The 22,502-nt window shown below is 37.0% G+C and overlaps 3 protein-coding genes across 3 annotated transcripts; 1 reads left to right on the top strand and 2 right to left on the bottom strand.

Moving 5' to 3' along the window:
- Positions 1 to 4,076: 4,076 nt before the first annotated feature.
- On the top strand, positions 4,077 to 4,817 carry LOC148203571 (uncharacterized). Its single transcript, XM_088107658.1, has 2 exons — positions 4,077 to 4,478; positions 4,551 to 4,817. The coding sequence occupies exons 1-2, from the start codon at positions 4,077 to 4,079 to the stop codon at positions 4,815 to 4,817; spliced, it is 669 nt and encodes a 222-aa protein (XP_087963784.1).
- Positions 4,818 to 6,284: 1,467 nt separating this feature from the next.
- LOC148203570 (uncharacterized) lies at positions 6,285 to 7,040 on the bottom strand. Its single transcript, XM_088107657.1, has 3 exons — positions 6,591 to 7,040; positions 6,424 to 6,499; positions 6,285 to 6,307 (listed from the first exon to the last, which is right to left on the bottom strand). The coding sequence occupies exons 1-3, from the start codon at positions 7,038 to 7,040 to the stop codon at positions 6,285 to 6,287; spliced, it is 549 nt and encodes a 182-aa protein (XP_087963783.1).
- Positions 7,041 to 15,126: 8,086 nt separating this feature from the next.
- Positions 15,127 to 16,595, bottom strand: LOC148203569 (protein FAR-RED ELONGATED HYPOCOTYL 3-like). Its single transcript, XM_088107656.1, has 2 exons — positions 15,304 to 16,595; positions 15,127 to 15,226 (listed from the first exon to the last, which is right to left on the bottom strand). The coding sequence occupies exons 1-2, from the start codon at positions 16,593 to 16,595 to the stop codon at positions 15,127 to 15,129; spliced, it is 1,392 nt and encodes a 463-aa protein (XP_087963782.1).
- Between the last annotated feature and the right edge of the window lie 5,907 nt (positions 16,596 to 22,502).

Here is a 22,502-nt window from a genome sequence, read left to right as displayed (position 1 = left end):
TTTTCCAATGATTCAAACATGTTTTGATGATGAATGATGACTTGTTGGAACTAATTGGATGCATCAAAACTATATAAAACAGAAAATCACTACTGCAGTACCAGATTTCTCCTAAATTCAACAACTAGCATGGTCAAATTTTGATTCAAAAGTAATTCTGATTTGAAAACAGCAAAGAGGAGTTAGAAATGGTATTTGAAAGTTGCACAAATGCAGAAATTCAGTGTTGATGATGGTTAGCAATGGTCTAATACTAACCACACACAATTAAGCAGAATTGACTTCAATGAAACACATGCATCTCGGCCAAATGCTTGGACACTCTTGCCACATGACAAACTATTTGGAATCAACTCATTTCATCTTCCAAATGGTTCAGACAATGGATCAACCAGCTGCTATTCAATAGAACAGTAAATGACCCTAAAACCATGGCAATACAGCACAAAAACAGAACTGAAATGCTGTCAGATTTTTAAATACAAACCTGCACAGATTTTGAGTTTGAATGGTAAATCTAAACACCTGAGCTCATTTCTGAAGTATTCATTGCTCTTACTTGGTGCAGCCACATTCAAACAACTAAGATTTTTGGTAAAACTTGGTTGAAAAACCAGATTTGATAACAAAACAGCAAAGTAACTAACAAGACTTAAGACAAAAACAGAAATGATGTTTAAATGGTAAAATAGACTCAAACAATTAATAACAGCCGAATAAAATGAAGGAAAACTCAAACAACGACAGCTAGTAGCCAATGAAATTAAGAGTAGATCCTAAACAAAGCAATGATTGATGAAACATTGCAGAAGTTTTTCAGAAAACAGCAAGACAACCAGGAAATTTTTTGACAGCAGATAAATGGAAGAAAATCTGGACTTATCTCACGGTTCTAGTTAGAACCTGGCTCTGATACCACTTGATACATCCTAGGAGATGTGGAGAAGCAGATCCGTGAGATTGGAGGTGCAGGGAGGCTTGAACAGCTTGCTGAAACCAATGGCACAGTAGCATGGGCAGCTGCAGACTTGGAGTTTTGTGAGCAGATTGATGAAGAGTTTTGGATGTGAAGCAGCGGATGTTTGGAATTTAAGATGAATGGATATGGAGGTTAGCTTGGAGAGGTGATTCACAACTCAGAAGGCTTCCTAGAGTGGAAGGAAGTTGCAATGGAAATCAAGCTAAGAAGTGACTCTTGGAGAAGGAATTTGCTATGCATTTCAGCAGAAATTCTTTACTACAATCCAAAAGTGATTTACAAGCTTTTCCTATGAGATTTTATAGATTAATCTCAAGGCTTTAAGCACTCAACTTTCACGTGGCAGATCTGAACCCATGTGCTACATGTATAGCGTCTAAAACACGTGAAAATCAAGTTTTATGTGAAGAAAAACAATTACTCATGCAGCCCCATAGAAGGATAAGTACACCCCTTTTGTATAGAAATGTCCTTTTTACCCTTCTCCATGTTTTGGCAGATTTGGCATATCTTCTTGTTCTCCAATTTTCCATCCAAAGATAGCAAATAGTACTTGACCTTGAGGAGAATATTCATCTTGGAGCTTTTTGGCCATTCCTCTTGTGATGGGTCCTATGGTGTTAGACCTTCTTGTATCACAAACCAGTCATCGTCAGCAACTCTCTCTCTTCCAAAGAAGAAGAAAAGTTGGTAGAAATACTCAAAGCCAACAAAGGAGCTATTGGATGATCAAATTCATATCTCAAAGGCATAAGTCCAACATATTGCATGCAGAAAATATTCATGGAAGATGACTACAAACCAGTTGCTCAACCATAGAGAAGGTTAAACCCAATAATGAAGGAAGAGGTGAGAAAGGAAGTGCTAAAGTTACTTGAGGCTGGCATTATTTACCCTATTTCTGATAGTGCATGGGTAAGTTCAGTACAGGTGGTACTAAAGAAAGGTGGGATGACAGTTATTTATAATGAAAAAAATGAGCTCATACCCACAAGGACTGTTACTGGATGGAGGATGTGTATCGACTACAGAAAGTTGAACAATGCTACTAGGAAGGATCACTTTCCCCTTCCTTTCATGGATCAGATGCTGGAGAGATTGACAGGTCAGACTTTCTATTGTTTTCTGGATGGATATTCTGGAAATAATCAAATTGTGGTGGATCCAAAAGACCAAGAAAAGACGGCTTTCACTTGCCCACTTGGGGTCTTTGCATACAGAAAAATGCCGTTTGGGTTATGTAATGCTCTAACCACTTTTCAGAGATGTATGCAGGCAATCTTTGCAGATTTGATAGAAAAATGCATTGAAGTCTTTATGGATGATTTTTCAGTGTTTGGTAGTTCCTTTCATGAGTGTTTGTCTAACCTGGATGTTGTACTTAAAAGATGCACCAAATCCAATCTTGTTCTTAATTGGGAAAAATGTCACTTTATGGTAAAGGAAGGCATTGTCTTGGGTCATAAATTTTCCTCCAAGGGAATTGAGGTTGACAGAGCCAAAGTGGAGGTTATTGAAAAACTTCCACCACCAACCAATGTGAAGGGAATCATAAGTTTTTTGGGACATGCTAGGTTTTACAGAAGATTCATCAAATATTTTTCAAAAATTGCCAAACCCTTAAGCAACCTAGATGAAGAGTGCCTTAAGGCATTTGATGTTTTAAAAAAAAATTGATTTCTGCCCTAGTTATTGTAGCTCCTGATTAGAACCAAGATTTTTGAGCTGAGGGGTGATGCCAGTAATTATGCCATAGGAGTTGTTCTTGGCCAGAGAAGAGAGAAGGTATTTCACACTATTTACTATGCAAGCAAGGTTTTAAATGAAGCCCAGTTGAATTATGCCACTACAGAGAAATAATTGCTTGCTATTGTGTATGCCTTGGAAAAATTTAGACCTTACCTCATTGGGTCTAAAGTGATTATCTACACTGACCATGCAACCATAAAGTACTTGCTAACCAAGCCGGATTCCAAGCCGCGAGAGACATTCTCCCTACACCTCACTACCTTCGTCCTGCACCTCCAAAATATATTTTAATTCCAAAGTATACCCCTCAGCACAGTCAACAAGAATATTTTGAATTTTTAAAAGGCTGACTAATTTTGAAACTTGAACTCTGTCGCATCTCACCCTCAAACCCTACACCCCCTTCTAATCACTCCTCCCTCCTCCGCCCTCCCTCCTCTCCCATTGTTCTCTCCGGTCTCCTCTGCCCCTCTTTTCTCCTCCCTCCTGTGCCAAGCTGTTTGCGTTTCTCCTCCGTGCTTGATTTCTTACAAATCTCAGGTGCTTTCTGGCATCCAGGTTAGTATCTTGATAAAATGTAGGTATTTGCTATCATACAAATATATGCATGTGCTTTTTGAGTTCGCTGGGGGTTGGTGTTGGTCGCCGGAGAGCAGCTGCTTAAACGCTAGTGGTCGCAGACTTCCGCAGTTAGAAGTGCGGAAAGTAGGGAAACCGCATATCGATATGCGGAGGGCTTCCCAGGCGGCTCACACTAACCGCACATCCATGTGCGTTACTTGTCGCCGCATTTCGAATAGCGTTTAGGTTTGATTTCTAGGTTTTTTTTATTTTTTTTATTAGGTTAGTATATATTTATTTTATTAGGTTAATTTTTTATTAGGTTAGTATATATTTATTTTATTATGTTTATTTTTTAATTAGGTTTATTTTTTATTAGGTTAGTATAATAAATTTAATTTTTTTTGTTAGTTGATAAATAAAATGTTTTCTTAATATATTTTTATTTATTTTATTTGTTTGTTAAATTTTGTTGAATTTGTTATTTTTTAACATATTATTATTTTCGTAATATATTATTTATTATGTATTTAATTTTATTTAATTTTTTTAATTTTTTATGAAATTGAAATAATTATTACATTTTTTATTGAATTAAATAATAATTATCATCTGTAAATTTTGTTAAATATTATTTTGGATTTATTTGTAATTATTTAATTATTATATATGTATTTTTTTGAAATTTTATATTCTTTGATTACTTATTATTTGTTTGAATATTTTTATTATATAATTAATTACTTTTTTATATATAATATATTAATAATATAATTGGTTAATAGATATGGTTAAAACTAGAGGTGCATCATCTTATCATGGTAAGGCTTCATCCTCTCGTGGTGAGCCATCATCTTCATCACATGGTGAAAGAAGACAACCTACGGCATTTGCTCGTAGAAGACGAGTAGAAGAATATCGCGTTGATGAGCATGATTATGAGGAGCAGGAGGAGTTATTACAACATGGACATGGTCAAGATGATTACGTTGAAGAGGAGGATATTCAGCAGCAGCATGACTCTAGTCAGGAAGAACATGAAGGTGAAGGTGAAGATGAAGATGAAGATGAAGATGAAGATGAAGATGAAGCTGAAGGTGAAGATGGTGGATTCCCAGGAGGTCCACATGACACCTCCTTACTTACCCACTATACCCAGCATGTTGCATTTGCCATATGGCAAGGCCGGGTTAGTCATCAACCTAAATTTTAATTGTTTAATAAATGTTACATTTTTTTATATAATTATGTTTTTATTTAGGATCGAAGAGGGATAAAGGTTGTCATCCATGGCAAAAAATTGAAGCATTTTGGAATGTATCATGAGACCATTGAGCCTTATATCTCCATGTCGGGGTTGGGTTGTTTAGTGAACCTATCATACGAGTATGCCGATCATGGATTGATCGTTGCCCTTTCAGAGAGGTGGCACCTAGAGACTAATACTTTCCACCTACCGATAGGTGAGATGAGTGTCACATTAGTTGACGTTATGAATTTGCTCCACCTACCCATCATGGGAGGTTGAGGAGTTAGAGTATGATGAGGCTCGATCTCATATCATGGAGCTGCTTGGCGTGGACCGCGCTAGAGCTTTAGCTGAGATGAAACAGTCACGTGGTCCAAAAGTTAGGCTCAGCTGGCTACGCGAGGTCTACCAGGAGTGCATCGAGCAGAAGCATTGGGAGTGTGTTGCTCGGGCATACTTGTTGCATCTGCTTGGATGCAATTTTACGAATAAGAGTGCGACTCTAATTCGAGTATCGTATCTCCTTCTCTTGCGAGACTTGAATGCTTGTTCGAGATATGCTTGGGGAGCAACAGCACTTGCACATACATATGAGCAGCTAGGAGATGCTAGCTTCAGTGAGGTCAGACAGATAGCTGGATATTCCACTCTTCTACAGGTACATTACCATCTTCTAAGTTTATTTTAATATTGTTTGACAATGAATCAAACAATTGAAGTAATGTTTTTTGTAGAGTTGGATATATGAGCACTTTCCTGCAATGGGAAGGAGGCAAGTGTTTGAGAGGTACACAGAACTTGATCCACGTGCTTCACGATACATACCCCCGAGGGTGGGTTGGAGTTTGACAGAGGGCCGAACATTTCTGGATGCCTTCACTTACGATGTAGTTATTTGGAATCCATATGTTTTGCACAGACGTACATGCCCATTCATTGCCATAATTATGTACTCGGGATGGATCCGATTAGGCGACATGATTCATCGACATCTACCTGAACGCGTGTTGCGTCAATTTGGTTTTCAGCATATCATACCACGATCACCTGATAGTCTTCCGATGCCAGACATTGCTACGATTGATCTAAATTGGTTGCGGTATGTAGAGTATGCCATTACAGTGTCGTTGAAGCTCATGAGCCACATGCGTGTGTTGATGGATACATAACGTGGTTTAGGCGGGTGTCGCACCCGTACATCACTCCAGGCAACGACGATGAACGACCTAGTCTTGCACCGCGCATGAGGCGAGACATTCCAGATGACAGGCTGGTGCCTCCAGTTCGTCGTAGACGGTCGGCTGAGCTAGGATTGTTGGTATGTATTGAAACTAACTGATTTTGATTTTTTTCATCAATTTTTGTTCTTGTTTACTTAATAAATTTTTTTTGGTTATCTTAATTTCAGGGGGGTATGAGGCGTGTGATCAGGATGTTGCAGGGCATGTTAACCTGTCGAGACGTCACAGAGGGCACTGTAGCTTATCAACGTACTACTAAGACACTACAGGTAGCTCGTAGGTCTGTTAAGGAGTATGAGTCTAAGATCTACATAAGTCATATTAACTGTCATTAAATTCATAAATGATTGCATCCTGTGTGTATAAAATGTAGACCATGCTCGCGCTTGTGGGTAACAATGGTTTGACGAAATTATGTCCACCATGGGTAAGGGACAAACCTGTTGTAATTGAACCTGAAAAATTAATATTCGTAAGTAAATCATAACATCCAATGGGTAACGCTTCACTTGTGATACGGAGGTTTACCTGTACGAAATGACATCCATTAACAAATCCAATGCATAACATCCGATGTTGTGTGACATCTGTAGGCGGTGAAGTTCGTAGTGGAAATATGGTAAAACTCTGAACATATGACAAACATACTAAGATGACATTGTATCGATTTGTAATTGCATAGCCAATGTCAGGTATGGTCATCCACTTCTTAGCATTAACCTGTAATACATGTAGGTAAATAAGAAATACTTATGAAAAGAAATACAAAATTATAAATATATTACATGTTTATAAGGTAAATAAGAAATACCTGTGATCGATCATGGACAATCAATGATTGTCGTAGTTCTTCCAATCGATCGTAGCTTCCTACTAATTGTGCGTATTCATCACGCAACTGAGTTAATTCTTGGTAGAGGTCATGTCGGATAACGGGCCATGCCTCTTCACCTAGGCCCAACATAGCAGCAATACATTGATAACCACAATGACCATCGGCAACAACATCAACAACATCTACAATGTATGGATGACAAATCGGATGAAATTGATTTAACATAGGTATTGTCCTTCGCGTTTCTTCTTTGGCCTTCGATTTCACTTTTGTTTTTCGTGATGAAGACTCTGTCATCGAATGTAAAGTGTCAACGTGCTCAAAATATGATGGGTCATGTTTCGTAGACCTCTCATGCCGTGCAACTTTAGACTTCTGTGCACCCTTTATTTTCACTTTATGCGAAGGAGCAACCATAGATGTCATCTTTGGGCAAACAATTTCGATCATCTTCTGCTTTATGTTGACCTTTTCACCGATGTCAACCTTGTTGAATCTTTCTTGTACCAATTCAACTTCACGATCAATCTAAACTCTGGAAGCGATTCATAAGAAACAATACTTGAAATGCTTAAACGGGTCCACATAACATGAATTTCACCAAGTGGAATTATTCCAGGTTGATATCATGCTAATACACAAGCACATGGTAGGCCGTATGTTGAGCTCAAAATGCATCCACAACAACCACTGTTGATGGACAAATTTGTAAGCACCAAAATATGATGTCACAAACTTGTTTCACAATCGGCAAGTATGACCGAATCGTTTCAAGTAATAAACTTGGTAAGACCAAGTATCGTTCTCCCAAAGGACTCACGGCCTAGTTTAGTTATGTGATTTGTTGATTAGCTAAGACTTAAGAACACAATAATTGAAGTTTAATATGCAAAGACGAAAATTAAATATGTATGCATGAATTGATCAATGACAAAGACAAAAGATAAACACTTTCAAGGAAATATATGAATGAATATGTTGTTGGGGGTCAATTTCATCTCATCCACTCTCATATATTTTAGGAATTCAACATTCAAATCATCATTGTTAATGCCACTCTCTAATGTACCATTCTAGATGGCTTCTCCCTAATCAAATAGTTCATACAATTCCTAGCATTCCTAATGATTAGTTCATGAGTGCAGGAGCTTAAAGGCAACCAATATAATATTGTCAGTATAATATTGGGAGAAATTCCCCGGATCTAGATTTCCCCGTACGTGTCCGTATCAACAAAACCAATAATCATGCATTAGAATGAGTTAAACAATGCAAGCATTGAGCAAAGAGGAAAAACCCTAACTAATGATGAAAGAAAGCATATGTCTTAATTCAAAGATGTACTCAACAAATCCATATATGAGAGCTTCAAGAGATTACTTTGATTCCCCAACAAACATACAAGGTTTAGTTCACCATATTCATGGTGAACCTAGATGAATAACAATGAAAGTATGAAAGAATAAACCCAATAAAGGTGAAGAGGTAGCCTGAGCATCCAAGATCCTCCTTCAAAGGGGTGAAAGAGAGAGTGTTTGCCTCGTTTCTGCCAAAGATCTCTAACTAAAGGACGTGCAAGCCCTTATATACTAATCTAGAGTTACAAAAGATTACAAAAGCCCAAGCCCAAAAAGTGCCGCTCAGCGCCATTTACCGCTCAGCGGTGGTTACGCGTCTTCTTTCTTCCCCTCAGCGGCCATTTGCCCCTCAGCGGTTCCAACGCCACCTCTTGAGTGCCGCTCAGCGGTAGTTTGCCGCTGAGCGGTGCCTTCGACTTCTCTTTTTGCACTCTTTCTTGTCTTTTCTAATGTCCTCTCTTTCATTCTTCACTTCTTTCACCAAATTCACCTCAAAACCTGCACAAAAACACTCAAATCAAGCATAAACCTGTCCAGCTCTCTTATTTCTGAAAATATAAACAAAATGCATGATTTCAAGCTAGTTTCTAAGTCTAAAGGTTGCTTTTAGTATCACTTTTAAGCATGAAAATAACAGTTTTTCAACTGTTATCACAACCCCAAACTTAGAACTTTGCTTGTCCTCAAGCAAACAAAATGTAACTCCATCTCCAACCAATTCATATGATGGTTCACTCATTCAAAATCCTCTTTTCAAGATAAGTAATAACTTCACTCAAACTTATGACCAAGAGTTAATTCAAGATGTGCACATGCTTTAGTGTTCACAAAGTCATTTAAGTTCCAACAAATGCTATTTTTCATGAATGATCAATCAATTAAGCATGGATGTTCATGTGCTTATGGAATCTTTCCTCACTAGGTAAAGTTTTTCACTCAACACACAAGTGTATAAGAGGTAAAGTGTTTCACTCATTCACTCCACTATCACAATGTCACATGAATCAACTTTGCCTTTCATTTTACCACAATCAAAAACATTCACAAGCATGCATCATCACAAGGACTTTTCAATGGCTTATAATGTGGCTGGGCTAACAAGAAAATTGGTTTTTCTGGATCACAAAATCCTTGAGTTAAGAGAATCATAACAACACAATCTTCTTATTCATTCCCAACTTTCTTTTGCCTTTGCTTTTGCATTTGCATTGAGCTTTGCTTCTTTTTCTTTTCTTTTCTTTGCATATTCTTACTTTTTAGCTGTTAGCTCAATGCTTTTTCCTTTTTCATGTTTCCCCAATAACCCCAAACTTGAACATTTAACAATACCACACAAGATCTTCTACTTAACTCAAGGTAAAGATTTTCAATCAAGGGTGTTCAGTGTATATTTAAGGCTAAGGGTTCAAAGGATAGAACACAACGTGTTCTCTTTTAGAAGGCTAACTTTATGAATTTGGCCAATAAAAAGGGTTTCAAAAACACGGCCTTTGATCATATGATGCAAAACAAGAAATTGATTCAATCATAGAAAACCTGGGCAAAGTCATTCATGCTTTCAAAGTAATAGCATTCAACAATAATAACTCTGGAGCTCAAAACCTCACATATAAGCTCATTCACATTTGACATGCACATCCTGCTTAATTTCACAATCACAATCATGATATTATGCATTTGTTCACAAAGCTTGTGAATCACCTGTATAAGCATTTTAATGTGCACATCATCTCAACATCAATCAATCAATAAGCATCATCAAGCATTACTTATCACACAATCACAGTTAATAGCAAACCATCATAACAAACCAGGTGTTCAATAGAGTACATCAAACCCTAATCTAAAAACAAAAACAAATAAGTTCAGAAAACTTAAACCATAAAAGCATAATCATATGATAGCATTCATCAGTAAATGCTATCTCAGCTCCTCATCAGTCCAAGCTCTCTGTATCTTCCTCTTCCTCTTCATCATCATCTTCATCAAATGCATCCTCCTCCTCTGCTTCATCTTCCTCCATATCTCTGGCTGAAGCTTCAGCTGCTCCAGCTCCTCCATATACTGGTTCTTCTGGCCAAGCTACCACATTATGGAATTCATCCATAGTCCACCTGTGTGCTGGAGGGGTATCATACATCCCCACTATCATCTCAGCCGTGGCCACCTGCCCTCTGTGGATGGACTGCAACTGAGCACCTATAAGAGACATATACATGTCCCTCATCTGGAATGGTTCTGCCTCATGAGTATCAGCAGAAGTCCTGCCCTGTGCTGGCCTTCTCTCTCTACGAGCCTGGCGTGGTGGCACTGGCTGGGCTGCCTCCTCACCTCCACAGTACTGTCTGTAATAGGCCTCATCTATAGCTTTTCTTGGCCTCTCAAATGGTGGAACAGAAGTGTCCACCCCAGCTAGCTTGCAAAGGTGAGTGATCAAAGAAGGATGTCCCAGTGGTGCTTTGTTGTTTGAGGTGTTAGCACACACACTAATCTCATCAGCTATCACCTGCCCAATATTAACATTCAAGTTTCTGATAACACAGTAGATGAATAGTGCCCTGCTGAGAGTAATATCTGACACATGTGAACATGGCTGAATGTTGGCATGAGAAAACGCCATCCAATACTTTGCAAGAGGAGTCAAATCTGTCCTCCTAATGTTAACCACTGAGCCAGATCTATTCCTTTGGAAGTGTCCTCCAGGTATACACAATACTCTCTCCACATCCTCATAATCAGCACCTTCCTCCATGCTAAGAGCAAACTGGCATTGCTCACCAGCCCACACAGTATCCAGAAAGTTATTTATGGAGTCAGGATCATACCTGATAGCATGGCCTCTAACATAGCCCAAATAATTCTCAGCTGGATGATCACCAATCTTCTTTGCATTGGTGTAGAATTCCTTGACCACAGCTATGTTGGCAGGTGCTGGATAGGTGGCTAGCTTCCCCCAATCATTCCCTAACACTTGCTCTCCAAATTGAGGAGCAAAGTTAGGTATCATTCCAACCTTTCTCTCCATTAGAAGTCTCCTGTCCTGAACCACCCTAAAGTGCTTCTCATGTTTCCTAGAGAGGAACCTGCCATTATGGGGCTGCTCTGGTTCCTTTTCCTTTCTCTTGGTTGCCATGGTTTTCAATCTCTTTCCTGAAGAGGATGCCATTCCTGCATTCAAACACAAATCCAAAACCACAGAACATGATGTTCATCATTAGTAAACTCAGAACACAACTCCTTTCGAAGCTAAACCACCGCTGAGGGCCAGAATTTCCCCTCAGCGCCACCAGTGCCACATTCAAACACGCAATAAACCAGAAAAAACAAATCTGGCAAAGTGCCGCTCAGCGGTAAATGCCGCTCAGCGGTGATCTGCAGATTTTTGCAAATCTTCTTTTTAAAACAGTCCTAACTCCACCCAAATGCAATTTTCAGTTTTCCAGTTCAAAATCAAGCAGTTTAATCGGTTCAAACATCAAATATATCATCAAATCATGCATAGAAACTAAAACCCCTAAGTATTCATGCTTTGACAATCACATTCAAATTCAAGAACCCTAGAATGGACAAAATGCATTTTACTTACTTGGGTGGAGATGCTAGATGATATGAGAATGCTTCCAAACTAGAATGCTCTCTTCCAACCCCAAACTTTGATGGCACACTAGTATAAAAGTGAGTGGAAGAGAAATTTTCTAAAGAGGGAAGAGTAAAAAGATGTGGGAAACCTAAGAGGAGATATGTGGGAGTCTTAGTGCAGAGAAGAGCTTGAAAGAATGTAAAAACGCGCAGCTTAGGGTTTAAAAATACCCCAATGGGCTCGGGTTCCGCTAAGGGGAACTTAAGCCCATCTGCGATAGTACCGCTCAGCGGTAATTGCCGCTCAGCGGCACTTTCTTGATGTGCCCTTCTCCTTCTTTTCTTGACCTACGTGCCTTCCTAGCATACCCCTCATAGGTTCCCTGCAATTCAATGTTAAAAATGCTTATGCAAACCCTAACTAAAATAAACAAACAAAAACAATCAATCAACTGGGTTGCCTCCCAGGTAGCGCTTGTTTAACGTCACGAGCCTGACCCAAATTCCACCAGCACCCATCAGTAGGTGTTTCCAACTTACCAGCACCCATCAGTAGGTGCAAAATTTTCTCACCAACACCCATCAGTAGGTGTTACAAACCTAGCATCCTTCAGTAGATGCTTAACCACCTAGCATCCTTCAGTAGATGCTGGATCCAACAAAAATATTTACAGAATAATGTCCACAATTTAAAAGTTACAAAACCAAATCAAAAGTTTTTAAATCCACTGGGTTGCCTCCCAGCAAGCGCTCTTTTAACGTCATTAGCTTGACCCAGTAAAGCTCATGTTCCTTCTTCTTTTTCTTCTTCTTCCTACTGAACTTCTTCAGAAATTTGATCAAACCAGGAACCTGTTGCAGTGTCTCAATCATAGGAACTTTAATCTCCAATTTCTTGAAGATTTCCATGAAGCACTTAAATTTCTTTTCCTTCCTATGATTCTTCTTTAGATGAGGATGTGATTTTTCATGTGATTTCTTCTTCTTTCCTCTCATCTTCTTTTTCTTCCTTTTTCTCTCCCTAAATTTTCTCTTTTTCTCTTCTTTTATTTTTTTCTTCCCTTCTCTTTTTCTCCTCAACTTCTTTATCTTCACACAAATTTTCTTTCTCTCTTTTCTCTCAACCAATTCTTTTTCTTTTTCTTCATCTTTATCTTTCTCACTCAACTCTTCTTTCTCTTTTCTCTCTACCCTTTCCTCATCTCCCTCTAATTTTTCCTCATCAAGAATCTTGTCACTTTCAGTGATAATGACTTGCCCTTCCTCCTTAAGGTTAACATCAGTATTAACATCATCATTTAATATCTGACTAATGTGACGAAGTTGCATCTCCATTCTTTTACATGATTCTTCAATGCTTTTCTGAGTAGAGTCGGAATTTTTCAAAAATCGTTGAAGGGTGTCCTCCAACCTATCCAAACTTCCTGATAGAAAGGGTTGTTGCTGCCATTGTTGTTGTGGTTGGTTCTCAAATTGTCCAGCAGCTTGCCAAAATTGGCTTTGATCCATGCTTGAGTGAGGTTCCCACCATTGGTTGAGATTACTTTGGTAGAATTGAGTGCCCCTATAGTTAAACTCTTGACCAAATTGCATTCTGCAGACATTAGGCACAAAACTCTAGAAAATATTTGTTAGCACAAAAAGATAGAGAAGAAGATATAGATTCAAAAGATAAAAGATTCAGAAGATAAGATAGAATAAGATAGAATAAAATAAAATAAAATAAAATAAAATCTAACCTAATCTAAAAAAGATAAAATAAAATCTAACCTAAAAAGATAAAAAAAAATAAAATCTAATAAAATAAAATAAAATCTAATCTAAAAAGATAAAATAAAATCAAATAAAAACCGAAAAATAAAAAAACAGAAAACAGAAAAACAGAAAACAGAAAAATAAAATAAAAATTCGAAATTAAAATAAAAGCTAATCTAAAAAAAATAAAATCTAACCTAAAAGAATAAAATCAAATCTAAAAAGATAAAAAATAAAAACAGAAAAAAATAAAAACAGAAATTCAAAATTAAAGTCAAAGGTAATCAATAATCACACAAATTAACCAGTTAAACCACGAATCCCCGGCAACGGCGCCAAAAACTTGATGGACAAATTTGTAAGCACCAAAATATGATGTCACAAACTTGTTTCACAATCGGCAAGTATGACCGAATCGTTTCAAGTAATAAACTTGGTAAGACCAAGTATCGTTCTCCCAAAGGACTCACGGCCTAGTTTAGTTATGTGATTTGTTGATTAGCTAAGACTTAAGAACACAATAATTGAAGTTTAATATGCAAAGACGAAAATTAAATATGTATGCATGAATTGATCAATGACAAAGACAAAAGATAAACACTTTCAAGGAAATATATGAATGAATATGTTGTTGGGGGTCAATTTCATCTCATCCACTCTCATATATTTTAGGAATTCAACATTCAAATCATCATTGTTAATGCCACTCTCTAATGTACCATTCTAGATGGCTTCTCCCTAATCAAATAGTTCATACAATTCCTAGCATTCCTAATGATTAGTTCATGAGTGCAGGAGCTTAAAGGCAACCAATATAATATTGTCAGTATAATATTGGGAGAAATTCCCCGGATCTAGATTTCCCCGTACGTGTCCGTATCAACAAAACCAATAATCATGCATTAGAATGAGTTAAACAATGCAAGCATTGAGCAAAGAGGAAAAACCCTAACTAATGATGAAAGAAAGCATATGTCTTAATTCAAAGATGTACTCAACAAATCCATATATGAGAGCTTCAAGAGATTACTTTGATTCCCCAACAAACATACAAGGTTTAGTTCACCATATTCATGGTGAACCTAGATGAATAACAATGAAAGTATGAAAGAATAAACCCAATAAAGGTGAAGAGGTAGCCTGAGCATCCAAGATCCTCCTTCAAAGGGGTGAAAGAGAGAGTGTTTGCCTCGTTTCTGCCAAAGATCTCTAACTAAAGGACGTGCAAGCCCTTATATACTAATCTAGAGTTACAAAAGATTACAAAAGCCCAAGCCCAAAAAGTGCCGCTCAGCGCCATTTACCGCTCAGCGGTGGTTACGCGTCTTCTTTCTTCCCCTCAGCGGCCATTTGCCCCTCAGCGGTTCCAACGCCACCTCTTGAGTGCCGCTCAGCGGTAGTTTGCCGCTGAGCGGTGCCTTCGACTTCTCTTTTTGCACTCTTTCTTGTCTTTTCTAATGTCCTCTCTCTCATTCTTCACTTCTTTCACCAAATTCACCTCAAAACCTGCACAAAAACACTCAAATCAAGCATAAACCTGTCCAGCTCTCTTATTTCTGAAAATATAAACAAAATGCATGATTTCAAGCTAGTTTCTAAGTCTAAAGGTTGCTTTTAGTATCACTTTTAAGCATGAAAATAACAGTTTTTCAACTGTTATCAACTGTCCATACCTATTTTATTGACTCGCTCAATTTCATCAGCAATAAGTCCAAGAACTATCGTGAAACACGCCCAACAAGTCTTCTATATATTAAACCTTTGTAAGCATCACTCATTACGTTCAGACTTTTTTCAAAGGATGCCTTGATCTTGTTATGTTATAGGACTATGACGTTCTGCATAGCATCCCAACACGAGCATAGGTCTCCCATACTAGATCCCAATAATCTCTTCAGGTTCCAGTGCGCAGACTCAATCCTGTCACATATCACATTAATACATTACACACAAATATGAAATACATAAGTACAGAAGCCGATGAAAATAAAAATTACCTGTTTGTTGTAGTGTTGCCTAGATGCATAAGTTTGTTCGTCCACGCCTTGACAAAGTATGTCTTGTACGGAATTATCCAAGTGCGGTTGACATAATAAAAAAATAGAGGCCATGCAGAAGAGGCACACTGAAGACGATGACCATAAGCACTAAACATGGACTGGTCGTCATAATCCATGACATTCTGCCACACTTCCATCAACACATCCACTGACTCAACCTTATCCACTAACATCTTGCATTTCGCTCTAACATTTTTCACAATGTGGAATGTACATAGCATCTGATAAGTCTCCGGAAAGACATTATTAATTGCATTTATTAAAGCAAGGTCTCTGTCAGTGATAATAACGCGTGGACCGCCCTCTGATGTCAATAATAATCCTTTGAACCTTTCCAATGCCCAAGTGAAATTACTTTGGCGTTCACTTGAAAGTAATGCAAAGGCGGCTGTGAATGTCAAACCAGTTGATGTGACTCCCACAATCTCCAGCAACGGAAGTCGATATTTGTTCGTCTTGTACGTCGTATCCATTAAGAAAACAATATTAAAAGAATTGACTAAGTGCGCTGAATCGGGATGTGTCCAAAACAAGTCACTTACCACGTCAGAATCGTCCAAACATCTACTTCTCTGGATGTATTTGTCTCTATCTAACAACATCATCAACTGCTGCATTTCAGTTCTAGACCCTCTCAAAGATCGTTTGTACCTGTACCTCGCATTATATATTTGCTTTATCGTGGTCACGTTATCTTCATTATGTTCTTTCAGAGTCAAAAGAATATTTGACGGCTTTACTTGACTATTAGTCATGTCCACAAGAATTGATTGTTCAGCAGCATTTAACCTACCCGCGAAAGGATGACCGACCAAAGTCTCTGCTAATTCATGGTTGTGATAGCCGCACATAACCTTTAGCACCCAACCATGTCCTTTAGGTTTACCCCTCAACCTAAACAGACACTCACATTTTCTTGTACCAGAGACACTAGGTTGAACATCTGGCTTATACTTCCTATACTTCCCGCTTCTTTCACAGCCTAACAAAATAAATGTCTTTCTACCAGTTTCACAAGTTGCTGTGTCAGATCTTATAATGACGACAACAAATCCAAGATCAAATGCAATCTTTCGAACCCATTCAACTAAATCGACGCGTGTTGGGAATATTTGATTAGTGGAAAATTGATCTGCGTAATCACCCTCACCCACTTCTTTTAAAAAATAAGAAAACTCCGATATAAAATCAGAATTTATTTCAGAATCCAAATATGGATACTTATCCATCTGATATAATTAAATATGACCTACAATAAATATTACAATTTAAAAATTTATTAAATAACAAAAAAAAATTAAAAAGCACTTTTAAAATTAAAATGAAACTATAAAGAAGATCTTTAACCTAATGTTAATGAAAACTTATATTTTTAGAACTACAAATTAAGCCCCGAACTAGATAGAGTATCTTTCTCTCGTAAGTGGACATTAAGTTGATGGATAAGGCAAGAGAATAATATTGAGTTGCTGGATAAGGCAAGAGAATAATATTGAGTCTGGTGGGATCTTAACTTCCATATTCATCTTTTAAACATAAAAATTAACTAACCTAAATATTATTAAAAATTAACTAACCTAAATATTATTAAAAATTAATTAACCTAAATATTATTAAAAATTAACTAACCTAAATATTATTAAAAATTAACTAAAAAATATTATTAAAAATTAACTAACCTAAATATTATTAAAGAGGTTTTTGCCAGACTAATAATACACTGCCTACTAACTAAACATAATCCATAAACAACAAATTTAAAATAAAAATTCATAAAATTCGTAGCATAAAACATAATGAAAGAAAAACGTGCACATATAAGAAACCCACTTCAAAGTGCGATATAAACATATAAAACGCACTTCGAAGTGCGACCACTAGGAAACGCACTTCGAAGTGCGGTTAGGATTCCGCGAATATCATACCTCTCTTCTTCCTCTCGCCCAACAATGCCACAACACCACCAGATCTCCCAGCACAGTCAGGGAATGACAACCACCAACTCAATACAGTAAAGGAGTGAAAAAAAAAAAACAAAAGCAGTGAACAGAGAATGCTATTTGTTAAAAAAATATCAACTGCCCCCACACATCACCATGTCCCTTCCACTAGAAGCCTGCCAGGAAAACTTCCTAGAAGGTCACCCATCCCTAAATTACTCCAGGCTAAGCACGCTTAACCATGGAGTTCTTATGGGTTAGGCTACCGAAAAGCAAATGCATTTGGTGATATGAGTAGCCAAATCAATCCCTTTAAGCAATCCTTCAACTGTATAGTCCCATACCTATACAGTCTCTAGATCCATCTCATTCCGGTGTATGCTCGATTCATCCATGTGTCCCTTCCACTAGAAGCCTGCCAGGAGTCGCTCCTTGTTTGTGCCCCATGCACATCGTGCCTCTTGCACCGGCGATCACTCCCCGCCCTCGTCAGTGCCGGGGTGTCACAGGAACTGTGACAAGTGTCAAAGGACAGGTACTATCTCCAGACGTCATGAAATGCCACTATAAGGCATCCTAGAGGTTGAAGTTTTTGATTGTTGGGGCATAGACTTTGTTGGACCTTTTCCACCATCTTTCAATAATGAATACATATTAGTGACATTGTTGGACCTTTTCCACCATCTAATAGGGAAATAAAAAGGATTCTAGAAAAGACAGTTGCTTTATCAAGAAAGGATTAGTCTTAAAAGCTAGAGGATGCTCTTTGGGCATATCAGACTGCATTGAAGACAACTATTGGATTATCTCCCTTCCAAATGGTCTATGGAAAGGCATGTCACCTTCCGGTGGAGATGGAACATCAAGCTCTGTGGGCTTTAAAATTCTTGAATTATGATCCTGGTGACACTATAGAAAAGAGAAGAAGGCAAATTATTGAACTTGAGGAAATGCGATTACATGCCTATGATTCTTATAAGAATTACAAAGAGAAGGTGAAATTTTATCATGACAGGAAGTTGATAAAAAAGATCTTCAATCCAGGACAGCATGTTGCTGTTCAATTCCCGACTAAAACTTTTCCCTGGAAAGTTGAAGTCCAAGTGGTCTGGTCCGTTTATGGTCAAGAATGTCCTTCCACATGGAGCAGTTGAGTTGACAGATCCATCCTCTACAGACCCACAAAGAAGTTGGATGGTCAATGGACAACGTCTCAAGCATTATTTGGGTTGTGAGGTGCAATGCCTTTCCACTGTTATGGAGTTGGTTGATCCACATTGATTTTATGGTGTCAAGCTAGTGACGTTAAAGAAGCGCTTACTAGGAGGCAACCCAGCTTTCTAAACCTTTCTTTTTAATTGTTTGTTTTGTTATTGTACTCTACTTGGATAAATTACACTACTTTAGGTTCAACTGTTGTGTTTTGTGATAAGTAGTGCTTTGTGATGCTCTGGTGTGTTGATTGATGTTGAGATGATGCATGATGTGATAATATATAGGTGATGGCTCAAAAAGTATCAAACAGGTGCTTGAGGTAAAATTTGATTGAGATACTGAGGAGGATTTTTTTTCTGAATTTTGGGACTTGAGAGTTTACCTATGTGAGTTTTGGGCCTTAGAGTTTTTGTGAATAATTGATATTACTTTGGAAGCATGAATGATTTTGCCCAAATTTTCTGTGATTAAACTACTTGCTTGCAGGCTTCATATGATCAAGGTCACCTTTTGTTACCCCTTATGGTTTTAGCCTTCACATGATTTTTGTCCACTGAAAAGAAAACAATTTGTCTTAACCTTTGAACCTTGAGCCTTATGAATGTTTTGAAAACTCTTTGTGGAAATCTTTACCTTGAGTTAAGTTGAGAACACTTGATGAGGTATTGATTAAGGTTCAAGTTTGGGGTTACTGGGAAAATTAAAAAGAAAAAGCATTGAGCTAAGCAGTAAGTACTTGAAAAGCAAAAGCAAAATAAAAAGAAAAAGAAAAAGAAAGATGAAAAGAAAAGAAAAGCTCAATGCAAGGGAAAGCTGGGAAAAAGAAAGAGAGTTTGTACTTGAATGATGAAATCATAAATGTCTCTCTTAACTCAAGGATTTTGCTGACCAGAAAAACCAATTTCCTTCTTAGCCCTGCCAAGTTACAAGCCATGAAAAGCCCTTGTGATGACAACTTGCTTGTGAGTATGTTTGATTGTGGTTAAATGAAAGGCAAAGTTAATTTGTGTGACATTGTGATAGCAGAGTGAAAAAGACACCGACACCTCACTATACACCTTTTAGTGGAGTGATACACTTTTGAGTGCTTGAGTGATACACTTTTGAGTGCTTGAGTGAAACACTTTCCTTGGTGAGGAGTAGTTCTTTGAATTTCTGATTACATCTTTGCTTGATTGATTGATCATTCTTAAGGATAACATCTGACTCTTTTAAGGATTTTTCAGAGCTAAATGTCTTTATAGGTGTTCTTTTGGTGGGTTTTTGTGCTTTCAAAGCGATATTCCTCTCTTTCTTTAACGCTTCATCCTGCTGAAGCTCAAGTTCGTGTACCTTTAGGATTCCATCAAGCTCCTTTAATCTTAAACTATCAAGATTCTTTGAGATTCTTAGAGCGATCTAGTGGTCTCCACTACCTAGGAGTCTTCGTAAGATTTTATCAATAAGATCAAAATTCAAATAAACCTTACTTAATGATCTTAACTCATTTAAGATCGTTCAAAATTTGCTAAACATGCTCTGGATATTTGAAAGCAGGCTTAGCTTGTTTTGCTTTACTTCATTTGAACCTTCATATGTCACAATCAAAGTGTCCCACATCTCCTTACCTCCTTCAAAGGTGAGTAAGTTTTTGTACTCCTCTTCTAAAAAGTTTAACTCTCCTGAGCTAAACAATATAAGTATTTTAGTCCTCTTTAGAATATCTAAACACAATCAGTGTTCGTTTACAAGTACAAATTCTGATAACTCTTAGTGAGAGGATAAATACAATACATAGAATTTTGAGAACTTGTGAAGTTCTTTCGTTTTTCCTATTGCGAGAATAACAGCATAACGATACAATGATAACAAAACTTCTTATTTTCTCTTATGCAAGTCCTCCTTTTATAGCTTTCTTTTATAGATGACCGTTACTTAGAGATAGTTGAATTTGTTGAAAGTAGTTGGCTTTCTCGTACAAATATATGTACTTTTCTACGCCTTGGTAAGAACATTGCTTTCATAGTTAGAGCTTGTACGACAAAGGTAGGATAAAGCTTTAGGAAACATTTCAAGAATGCCTTTCTATCTCACAATGTCTTTCTGGTCCTCATCAATGCTTTTAAGTTTATCATGGTGTTGTCAATATCTACACAGATAAAGAAGGAAAAAGCAGAGAAGACAAGGTACAATATGTACATGCATTTAATGATCTATACATTGATATAGTATTGAAACATGTTTAGTATAATAAGGGTTTAATGCAAGTATGATTGTTTTCAAGTAGTCACAACTAATAAGATATAACATTTATGACTTCCTTCATTGGACGCGCTTTTATCAAATGTTTGTTTAATTCTTTTATACTTGACACTTCATGGTCTATCTTATAAGCATTTAGTAAGAGTGTTCTGATGTGCACCACGTCTAGACGCTATTCAAATTTAATAAATATTTCGTTAAATGTTATTTGTTAAACTAAAAAACTTTGAGATGCTAGATAATATATTCTCTTTAGATGATCTTGTCTTAACAACCTTTGTCAGAGTGGTGTAACATAATGGTTAGCGTGAACAACAAACCAAGAGCGGGGCTGAATTGGTTTCTTATCGCAAATCGTGCCTTTAAATAGTTTCTCTTTTAAATTAAGTTCCTTAACGATAAATTAAAACAAATAAGAGAATAAGGAAGAGAGAAAATTCAACATGTGATTTTTATACTAGTTTAGATTATAGAGATCCTACATCTAGTTGTTAATCTCAAATGAGAATTAATGATACACTATCACACACCAACATAGTGTTACAATCACAAAGAAAATAAACAAGTTTAAGGTTAGAACACTTATCTTGTTATCCCAAGAGATGAAACTCACTTCCCCTGAAAGCAATAAGGGATGAACACATCCTTTGAATCTTTAGAAAGGATGACAGGCTTTAACTAAGCAAGAACAACAACACTCAATCACAACTCCCGTGAAAGTTATCACTATATGCCAACACCAAGTTCTCTAATCCACAAGCACAAGGGTTACACAAACCCTAGAACACACTTATCACAGCATACAACAAAACATATAAGCCTTTCGAAATTCACATATTTCGTATATTAGAATGAGAGTCCCAATCTAATTTATAGAGATCTCACTCATGGATACCTCTGAAATCCTGTTGTTAGTTATTTAACGTATGATAATCGATTATCTAAATGAGGTAATCGATTATGCATTTAATGAATGCACAACTGTAAAAAACTTGCTTGAAAATTCTTATAATTGCTCGTTGTTGATAACGAGAGCAATGTGATAGTTGAACCCAATCCTTGTTATGTTGTTTTTTATGATGACAACACATTAATAAGACAACACATGAATGTTGTAAATGTCACAACAGAAAAATGTTTCTGTGTTGTGTTATACATATGTGAATTTGTACATGCTTACTGTGATAAATGTATATTCTATGACAAATGCATATGTTGGACATACCATGTGATTTATGCATACGACTATGTGTATGATATGAGTATATATGTGTATGCACACAATATGTTAATGTGTATTGAAAACCATAAGCACAAAAGCATATATACATGACATAATCGATTACAGTGTTGTAGTAATCAATTAAGGTCATCAGACAACTTATGTTTTGAATTGTGGCAAAACAACTAGTTTGAATCGATTACATTAGTTGTTAAATCGATTGAAACTCATGTGTTTGCAAATATCTTTTTCAAATGTGTTGTGATGAGTTTTTTGGAAGAAAAAGTTTTCAAAATATGTTTAAGTGTTAAGCTTAATCGATTACATGTGTTGTGTATTCAATTAAGTCTGTTAAGCTTTGAAAATTGATTTCATGCTTGTCATAATTACTATAATGGTCATATGTTAGAATTGATGCACTTTGTTTCTCAATACCAAGAAGGGGCTGAATTGGTGTTTTATAAAAACTTGCATTTTTTAAATCTTTTTCGCAAACTAAAAGGTTCTTGGAATCTTTC

Source organism: Vigna umbellata, chromosome 2 (assembly GCF_029865625.1).
Source record: "Vigna umbellata cultivar VRB3 chromosome 2, Vumbellata_1.0, whole genome shotgun sequence".
In the NCBI taxonomy this organism is placed as follows: domain Eukaryota; kingdom Viridiplantae; phylum Streptophyta; class Magnoliopsida; order Fabales; family Fabaceae; genus Vigna; species Vigna umbellata.
Note: the sequence above shows the minus strand (reverse complement) of the source record. Positions and strands in the feature narration are given on the sequence as shown.